The sequence below is a fragment of the Lynx rufus genome, unplaced genomic scaffold, assembly GCF_022079265.1.
Source record: "Lynx rufus isolate CCGP_SWC_20201006 ecotype Redwood Valley unplaced genomic scaffold, mLynRuf1.p SCAF_4, whole genome shotgun sequence".
NCBI lineage: Eukaryota > Metazoa > Chordata > Mammalia > Carnivora > Felidae > Lynx > Lynx rufus.
The window spans coordinates 54,896,887-54,907,451 of NW_025814856.1; the positions used below are offsets into that span (position 1 = coordinate 54,896,887).

Sequence of the window (10,565 nt, forward strand, 5' to 3'; positions counted from 1 at the left end):
GAGAGAAAGAGACCAAGTGTGAACAGGGCAGTGGAAGAGACAGAAAGGGAGACACAGAATCTGAAGCAGGCTCCAGGCTCTGAGCTGTCAGCACAGAGCCCAACGCGGGGCTCGAACCGCAAGACCATGACCTGAGCTGGTCAGACACTTAACTGACTGAGACACCCAGGTGCCCCAACAAGATTACATCTTTATTTAGTATATGCACCAAAACATAAACTAACGATTTTTTAAAATGTATTAGTATTTTGAATCATGTAGAAACCAAAATTTGTAGTTAACCAAAGTTACAGTAATACTAGCTTTTAAACTAATAATTTTTTCTTTAAATGTATAAGTCTTTTAAATCCTTTTGAAAAACAGAGGCACCTGGGGGGCTCAGTTGGTTTAGCATCCAACTTTGGATTAGGTCATGATCTCACAATCTGTGACTTCGAGCCCCGCGTTGAGTTCTGTGCTGACACCTCAGAGCCTGGAGCCTGCTTCAGATTCTGTGTCTCCCTCTCTCTCTGCTCCTCCCCTACTTGCGCTCTGTCTCTCTGTCTCTGTCTCTCTCAAAAATAAAAGGAAAACACTTAAAAAATTAAAATAAATGAATCATGTAAAAAACAAAAAGTACAGTTATGAACTAATTACAATACTAGCTTTTATAATTGCCCATGTATTTTCTTTTATTGATATCCTTATTTCTCCATACAGCTTCAAGGTGCCTACTGACCTTTCATTTCACCTTGCAGGACGCCCTTGAGCTTTTCTTGAAGGGTAGGTCTAGTGGTCATGAACTTCCTTGGGTTTTGCCAATCTGGGAATGTTTTAATATCTCCCTCACTTTTGAAGGACAGTTTAGCTGAATATAGGATTTTTGGTTGACAGTTTTTTTTTTCTTTTATCACTCTGAATATACAGCCCTGGTACCTTGTGGCCCCCAAAGTTTCTGATGAGAAACCTGCTGATAATCTTATTGAGAATTCCTTGCATATAATGATTTGCTTTTCTCTTGCTGCCTTCCAGATTCACTGTCATTGTCTTCTGAAAGTTTGATTATAATGTATCTTGGTGTGGGTCTCTTTGAGTTCATGTTACCTGGAGTCTGTCAAACTTCTTTGGTGTTTATACTCATGTCTTTCATCAAACTTGGGACTTTTCATTTCCTCAAATATTCTTGCTATCCCTTTCCCTCTTCTCCTTCTGAGACTTCCACAATGTGTATGTTATTCTCCTTGATGGTGTCCCACAGGTCCCTTAGGCTCTGTTTACTTTTTAAAAATCTGTTCTTCAGATTTAATAATTTCAATTGTTCTATCTTCAAATTTGCTTATTCTTTCTTCTGCCTGCTCAACTCTGGGTGGCAATGTTTTGTGCTTATTGCACTTATTTTCACAGTTATAACCCTGTGGCAGGTGTCAGCTGGTATAAGGATTTGGTGACATGAACTTGTGGAGATAGTCCTCCATGACTAAAATTCCAGAGGCATCATTTCAGGTCCACATGTTTCTGAGCCTCTGCTGCCCACCCAACTGGAGCCACATGCTCTCTCTTAATATATGTAGGCTCAACTTCATCCTGGTTTCAAGAATGAAAATGAGTTTCAAGCCAGGGCCACTGCTCAGGCTCCAGCTGGGTCCTGAGTGCCTCAAAATGAAGTCTTCCTCACTGTCAGCCAACTCTTCGGCTTTCTGGCTGGTACTTGGATACCATCTCTGGTATCTGCCACTATGAGTGGTTTCTGGTCCCTTTTGCCACTCCTCCTGCCACCCAAGACCAGAGACTTGGCCCTGAGTCCCACCTAGCAGCTGGCTGACCTCCTGAAACATCTTCTAGTCTGACCATTCATGTCTGGCTTGGCCCTAGTTGCCTTGGATCCTTGAGGGTGGTATCTTCTCACTCCAACCAGGAACAATTTTTTGACAGACTTCTCTCAGTTCTCCTTCTGTAAAGTTGGGCTACTTTCAAAAAATAGCTGTTGTTCCCTCAGGGAGTAGACTCAACTCCTGAAGCCTGTCTACTCCAAGTCTGCTTGGTCCTAGAACTGCAAAAGGGGCAGTTGGTAAGGTGTGATAGCACATGTGCATGAACAGAGAGCAGAGGTCCAAAATTCAAAGTGGCCTAAAACCAGAATAACTGTACAACATATACAAACTGGGAAAGTTTTTAGAGTGAAAGTGGGCATCATTAAATGTTATGTCAGAACAATAAGCATAAACTGGGACATTCCTGGGCAAAACAGGTCTACATGGTCATTTACTAACTATTAGAGAAAGTTAATCATCCACTCTGGCATGCATGTATGAGACTAATTTCTAAACATATCAAGAACCTATAACAGATGCAACACCACGAACATACATCTAGTCAGAATGATGCACATCATGACAAATCACATTTTGGTGGGGTAGCAGAGGAAAACAGCCGGACAGACAAAGAGGCCAACAGAAGGCATCACCTGCAAGATCATTAGGAGGAAAAATCATGAAATCACAGTTTATCTTGAAGATACTTTGTCTTCTCTCAAAGGGATTCTGTTGATTTAGGGCCAGCTCAGGAGTGGATATAATAAAACCACATAAATTGGGATGCTGGAAATGATGCTGTGGGTTATTGAACCACAGTGACAGAAAGCACATCAACAGAGGTAAAGGAGCTTGGGAAACGAGAGGGGGCAGCTGGATCTACTCCAAACAAGGAAGCTGAAGATGTCAGTTCCATTTGGGAAGGTGTTGTTTGTCTTAGAGTCCTCATGTATACCCCCAGGATTTAGAACAGTGATAACTAGCAATTGATAACTAGCAATTGTTCACTAAACATTTGTTCACTAACTGAAGACACAGGAGGAGCTTGATATGGAGAATGAGGCCTGGAGGAAGGCAAATCACATAGTCAGCAAGAGGCAGGGTCAGAAATAAAATGCAAACTTCTCAACTTCCAGCCTTACCTCCAGTGTCTGTGGGAATCAACCGGACAATCTTTGAGCATTCCCACCTTTTGCTGATCCTTCCACCACCTACTTTGCAAGTACAGTCCTCCCTGCCTACCCCATTCCACCATCTGCCATCACAGCTGGTTGGGGAGAAGGTAACTGGAAATTCCATGAGACTTTGCCTTGCCATTTCCACTCCCAACTTATTTCTCTGAGGTTCTGGCTGCATGGTTGCTGCTATACTATCTGGTCTACTGCACCTGTTCTTTGTCTTAAGCCTTTCTTTCTGTTGTGTGTCCTCCTCCATGGGATAGCAGGTCCCTCTATGTCTTTCTCTTCTTTCTGCATGAATCAGCCCAGTTTGGGACATGCTGTTAGGTCTGGTATCCAAATACGTCTCTTCAGATACTCGTTCCCCCACTGGCTGTGTGAGTAGGAGCAACATAGATCTCTCTCTTGATAGAGGGGGTGAGTTTGGGATACTGAGGGGGATGGAAGATATAGGTTTGATAGGGATGTTGTCCTGTGTGAAGGGAACCACATCACCAGGAACAGAGGGCACGTAAAAACAATCAAATGATGAGACTGCACTGTGGAGTGACTGGGTTGAGATGTGTCAACTTTTATGGGAAAGAATCTGTGTCAACAGCTTCTGCCAACAGGCAGGACAGCCATGTACCCTTCCTATCAGAAAACTAAATCAAAGCATCTCATCAACCTGCACTGGGAATCCTCTATCCCCTCCCCCACCCCCTCCCCCAAAGATGGGCTAAGAGCTCTTTGCTGGAATCCTCTGTTACCTGTTTTCTTCTTGACTTCCCTTCCAGTTGAGAGGGAAAAGCTCAGACAGCCAGTAGATGACTCGTAGACAAGCTGGTAAGGTGAGTTCACACCCATGGTTGGAGTGCTCACAGAGGAATCTGGAGTGGAAGATGGAGGAACTCTTTTTTCAACTTTTCAATTTTTCTTGTAACCAAAAATTTAGTATTACATTTTTTGTTCTGACAGTATGGTAGAGTAGATATTCTAAAGTGCCCTGATTGCTACAAAACAACCACATCTTGGAATAAAAAGACTTTTAATGCACGAGCAGGCTCAGAGTAATTAAGGGGAATCTTTAAGATTCCTTTCCGACGGTACCCCTCACCCCACTATAGTATCCCTCAAGAGAGTAATGACACCAGCACAGGGAGCCGGGAGCAGCAAGCACAGAAGGTGATGGTATTATCGCGAGGGCAAATGCAGGTATAAGTGCAGCGCTAGGTGGAGAGAATAAACATTGGGCCAGTTATTCTCTATCCAGGACACTGAAATCAAATGCTTCTTCAACAACAAATTAGGCTCTTGCAGAATCACACTGTTTCACATAGAATCATTTGATACCCGACCACTTGAGAATTAAAATTTAGCACCCCCATCACTGGCGGAAAATCGTGATCATACTTACATAAACTTCATCAAATCATTGACTCATTCTTTACCCAAATATGGTCATTTCGCTGGTTAGGCATGAAATTGTTAGGAAATGTTAAGCAACTTATCATGGTTCATTCAAATTCTTAAAGAAAATGGCAGACCTGACCTAAATAGATAAAGACTATAACCAGAGACTGCACACGTGCAAATAATAACCTTCACTAGTGATACAAAAGTTAAGATCAGGATAACTTTCAGTACCTTCTAAGTTAGCAGAAATGAACTGACAACAGCCAATACTGGTAAAGATGGGATAAAACCAGTCAACCATGCTGGTATAGGCAAAATCCATCTAGAAAATAGTATTTGGTAAGAGCTGTACACATATTGAAACTTTCTGCCCCAATAATCCCTCTTAATCAATCTTAACCAATAGAAACTGAAGTTGCATATTGCGATGCATATTATACTAATAGTAGGAAACTGAAAACCTAAGCATTTGGTTAATCATAGAACCTGAACATTAAAAGTCTACAATGAATTAAAGCGACAATTATTAAAATATATAGCTATGTTGGCAAACATTTGTCTCTCAGTTAAGAAAACTGAGAGGCAGGAAAATTGTAGTATTAATATATATATATATATATACGTGTGTATACACGTATATATATATACGTATATATATGTATATATATATATTTACATACATGTATATATACGTATATATATATAGAGAGAGAGAGAGAGAGCGCGAGCAAGAGAGGGAGGGAGGGAGGGGAACCAAAAAGGAGATTACAAAAACGAAAAATAGGAATTATGTAAATAAAGACGGCAAGATTATTTGTTTTCCTTTTTTGTATATGTTTTACTTAGTAATATTGCCAACAACTGAAAATCAAGGAGCAGTCCAGTTTTCTTTCATGACAAGGCAGACTAGTATGTACTGGAAAGGAGAAAAGGCAGGAAGTAGGCTTATCACTAAGGAAATGCTTCCTTAAGCAAGGGGTATATTCTGGCTGTAGCTTTAAGGGAAGACTACTCCAGACCCAGTTACAGCTTTGGTCTACCTCATGCAGTAAGATGGTCCAGAAAAGCAAAAGTCATGTAAAATACGTCAACAGCATTTGGATCTTCTTTTTAATGCCCTGTAAGAGCTAATTCAAGTCCTTCTAGGATTAATGCTTTTCCAAAAAGAACAGATCAGTCCTTCATTTATATTTTGTTGGTGAGGTTTTTTTTTTTTTTTTTCCCAAGCTCTAGGCTTGTTTAAAGAGGAGCATCTGGAACAGACATGCCAGCAAGTGAGAGATTTCTTAGGGAGTGTGGTGGAACACTCTTGCTAATGTAGCAGGATGCAGAAACATCAAAGCCTCTCCAGAGTTCAGCTCAGTTCTCTGCAAATTCTCTTCCACCATATTAACCACAACCCAGAAGGGAGGCAGGAAGCCACTGAATCACGGGTGAACGTCTGTGACCCTGCAAGAAAGCTCAAACACCTTATGGGGTGGAATACTAATGGTGACAACCATTTCCTTTTCAAGGTAAGGGAACGCTACATTCAGGTAGGGGAGCATCTTGGGCAGGTCTGAGGGTGAGCCACTGGGCCAGGTGGGACTTTCCTACCCATGCAATAGACCAGCAGGCAGTGTCCCCCACAAATGAGATGGATCTCTAAGCTCCACGCAGAATGCAAGGTGCAGGACTCCATGCATGCTGGTAACCATCTGTGTATATAGTTACAGCATAGTTAGAGGGCCAGTGTTTTCATGGCATAGCTGATCCTGAGCAGCATGCGCAAAGAGTAAATTCCCTTAAAACAAAGACCTCCAGGTCATGGTAAATAGTGCGGAGGTGGGGGTGGGGGAGTCCAATTGGAATTTTATTTTAGAAAATGAAAACAAACTCGAAAACCAAAAAATAAACAATCCAATTAAAAAATGGGCAGAAAACATGACCAGACATTTCTCCAAAGACAACCAGATGGTCAAGAGACACATGAAAAGACAAATAAGCAGAGGGAAAAAAGAGAGACAGACAAACAAAGAAACAGACTCTTAAGTACAGAGAACATGCTGATGGTTACAGAGGGGAGGTAGGTGGGGGAGGGGTGAAATAAGTGAAGAGCTCTGAACAAGGCATAGGATTGCTGACTCACTATATTGTACACCTGAAACTAACACAACACTGTATGTTAAATATACTGTAATTAAAATTAAAAACTTCATAAAATTTAATAAAAGAAAAAAATAAAGCATACTTGGATTGAGGCTTAGAAAAAAACCCCAAAATTTATCAAAATAACTTTCTTTCACCTTGTATTTAACGAAAGTTTGTTGATTTTGTAAGCACACGCTAATTCTCATAAGCAATAAAAATGACTGTGTCATTTTTTTAAAATTTTTTGAGGTGGGGTGATTTTCTTTTTTCCTGAATGGCTGTAGGATAGCAATAAAACATGAGTACCCTCCTGTTTTTCTTTGCAAAAATACCCAAGGGCTTTATCGGTTTTTATTTTTAACTGACCCCCAAATCATCCTTTCTGCAAGGAGTCGCTGCCCCAGATGATTTTCCTGTCTCCAGTAGCTGATTGGTTTTGCCTCACTGTGCCATCGTCAGTGGCTTCACATGGGGACTGAGCAGCTTTCCAACATCACTTCCACTGACTCCATGAAATCCCACATTTTTCCTGCAAGGCTGACAATTTTATTATGCAATTTATTTGTACTGTACATGTATATTATCAGGTGTTTAAGCTCTGACCTCCAAGGAAAGGTTTGTCCAAGATGGACAAACATCCAGTGGACGGGGAGAGATGCTATTTTACAGGGAGGGATGGATTTTACAGCTGAGGATCAATGGTTATGAGATTTAAATTTTTTTTACGCTTCCCTATGAAACCTAACAGGCAGGATGACTTTCAGGCATCCAAAATGAACACAGGTGACCTTTGAACAACATGGGTTTGAACTGTGAGGGTCCATTTATATGTGAATTTCTTTCAATAACTATAGTACGGTCCTGTAAATATATTTTCTCTTCCGTAGGATTAAAAAAAAGTTTTTTTTAATGTTTATTTTTGAGAGACACACAGAGAGAGAGAGAGAGAGAGCGTGAGCAGGGGAGAGGCAAAGAGAAAGGGAGAGGGAGACACAGAAAACGAAGCAGGCTCCAGGCTCTGAGCTGTCAGCACAGAGCCCAACACAAGGGCTCGAACTCACAAGCCGTAAAATCATGATCTGAGTTGAAGCTGGATGCTTAACTGACTGAGCCACCCAGGCGCCCCATCTTCCTTAGGATTTTGTTAACAAATTTTCTTTTCGCTACCTTATTTTATTGTAAGAATACAGTATATAATACATATAACACACAAAGTATGTGTTAACTGTTTATGTTAACGGTAAGAATTTTGATCTATATTAGGCTATTAGTAGTTAAGTTTTGAGGGACTCAAAAGTTACATCTGGATTTTTTACTGCTTGGGGGGTCAGCACAAGGGTCAGTTGTACTTGTATATCCACCATGCTTAAGAGATACATTAGATACAACTGATTCACTGTGTCTCCCAGATCCTATTCCCCTCCACCCCTCTCTAGTGCTCACTTCCTCCAACTTAGCATCCAGCATTCCCCTCCATGCTTTTATACTGTACCCAAAGCAATATTGCTTGTATTCTTTCAAATTTTATTTAAATAGTATCATACCAAATGTATCCTTCTCAAACTTGCTTTCTTTTATTTGCTTAACACTGTGTTTTGAGATTTTATCTGTACTGATATGTGCATTTTAATGCTTATTTCATTTTGTATTATTTTTTTCTTTTTAATTGAAGTATAGTTGACATACAATATTATATTACTTTCAGGTGTACAATATTGTGATTCAATATTTATGCACATTACAAACTGCTCATCACAGTAAGTGTGGTCGCCTCTGTCACATCTGACACATCTGTCACTATAGTATTATTGACTACAGTCCCTATGCTGTACAAGTGCTTGATTTTTACTTCTCACTACGTTCCATTGTTTAAATAGACTATCAATTGTTTTCCTCCTATTGATGGACACTTATGTTGTTTTCAATTTTATTTTCTTTTGCCATTCCAAACAGTACTGCAATAAACATTCTGGTACAACTTCTTGCACACGTGTGCCAAGTGTGACTAGCCAAGTGTGGCTAGTGGACTGATGAGAATCCACACCAGCCCATGGCCAGATGAGCACAAAAATTAAGAGTAAACATTTAGAAACCTCTGTGTCAATTTTACATTGCTGTCACATCACATTTTTTAAAACGTCAGTCCACGAGAGATAGAGATCGGCAATTTTACAAGTTGGTCCTTTACCACAGACAGTTTGAAAAGCACAGCCCTAGGGAATGACCTAGAAGAGAAGTTGCCGAGTTGTCACATGCTAGAGCATCGACCACCTTGCAGATACCATCAAACTGCTCTCCATGGGAACTGCACCGATTTCTATACTCACCTGCAGCATTTAAGAATCTCTGTTGCTCCAGAATCTCTCTGTTTGAGAATCCACCTCAACTCTTGGAGATGTCAAATGTTTAAACTGGGGATTTGACCTTTCTTTTGCATTCTTAGTGGCACTATTCGAACTTCTAAGGGCTGAAGCTTGGGTACCCACCTTTCCCTGTCTGTCCGGCACCATAACTACTTTTTCCAATTGTGCTGATCAGGTAGTCAAGAGCCATCTCCTTGGCATTGACGTGGAGGAGCAGGCTGGCTTCCACGAAGCGCCTTGTGATGTCCAGAGGATTGGCACCTACTAAAGGAATCATTGAAGCAACTCATTTTCCTCCCAGCACAGGGCTAATGCTTCCAGGAAAAGACTTCTGTAAATGGCCCAGGAAATAACGGTAGAGGGAAGCTCTATTCCTAGGGTAAGCAAGTGAGGGTCTTTTAATAGAAGGGTCTTCTTAATGGAAGGGTCTCGATTTCCCAAGACCTGTCAGGTGGCATTTTGCTCTCTACCCCCCTTACCCTTCTCTCTTCCTACCCACAGGCCAGGGTCCTGGTGCCATTAGTATTTAAAATAACATCTAGAAAGTTCTAGAAGCATCTAGAAGGCTCAATTACTGATATGGCTCTATCTTCCCTCCTTGATCTTGGGGTTACACCCTTACCATGGATGGTCTTGCTAAACACCAATCAGCCCTCTCAATTCACCCCCTCTGGGTGCTGCCTCTCTCCACCCTTCATTTCTGCAAACTCCACCCTTCAGTGCCTCTGGCCTCACACTGTTCTCCACAGCCTACCTTCCAGTCTGAGCTCAGCAATACTGGGGGAATGGGAGGAAAAAGTAGAGAACACTCTGGGGAGACAGGATGATTCTTGAGGGGGGTTGTGGGACAGGGTTCGATTCCTATGGCAGACCCATGGCTGCCACCTATCCCTAGCATATTCTTATACACCTGGCTGGGGGGGGCTATGGTGGCTGTGGTGGACACACACACATCAGTCTGGGTAGATCCTTCTGGGCTCAGAAAAAATGGAGAAGAATCTGGTGAGCCAGCCTTACCAGATACAGACTCCACCATGGCCTTCATCTTCAGGGTGAGCAGCTCTGTCAGCAGGTGGATGGACCGCCGCTGGAATTTCTGCAGGATTCCCTGGCTAGAGTGCACCAGATGGCCATGGGTGGGAGAGCGGGTGAAGCTGGCGGGCCCAGTGGGTGTGGGCAGTGACGGAGGTGGTAGTACTGGTGGGGGTGCCTTCTTCTGGACAGGGGCCTGCATGGAGGTTGATTCCATAAGCACCACAGGTGGGGATCCAATGCTGATCTCCAGGCCCAGGATGTCAGACGCAGTAGGTACCATGGGGTCGGCAGTGAGTTCCTCCCAAGTGAACTCAAAGATGTTCCTGATGCCCTTAGGTACAGAAATGCCTGCATTCCGGCAAATGATGAGCAGTTTGGAGATGCGGGCCAGCAGCCTGGGGGCCAAGGCTGTGTATTGCTGGTACAGTTCTCTGTTGCTCTCGATGTCGTTCATGTTGCTAGAGTATGCATGCTGCTAGGTAATACTGTCCATCTCAGATAAGATGGACCTTCAGCTGTAAAAAGTCAGAGCCCCCTGAGAGGTGAATGAGAGCGAAAAGTTCTTACCTAAGGTGAAGCCTTGGAGACAAACAGAATGGAAGTGCTGAAATGGCCTTTACAGGTCATTGAGCCAGTGGTCCTATCCAGGGAGGATAAGGAAGTAACTGGTCACT

The 10,565-nt window shown here is 42.3% G+C and overlaps 1 protein-coding gene across 1 annotated transcript in view; it reads right to left on the reverse strand.

Moving 5' to 3' along the window:
• Positions 1 to 10,565, reverse strand: part of CUNH3orf20 (chromosome unknown C3orf20 homolog) — an 89,258-nt gene extending 78,693 nt beyond the window's left edge. Inside the window, exons 1-3 of the mRNA XM_047096211.1 lie at positions 9,874 to 10,565; positions 8,980 to 9,120; positions 3,718 to 3,837 (exon numbers count right to left, since the gene is read on the reverse strand). Coding sequence (XP_046952167.1) covers positions 3,718 to 3,837; positions 8,980 to 9,120; positions 9,874 to 10,345 — 733 coding nt within the window. The 5' untranslated portion in view covers positions 10,346 to 10,565. The remainder of the gene's footprint in view (positions 1 to 3,717; positions 3,838 to 8,979; positions 9,121 to 9,873) is intronic.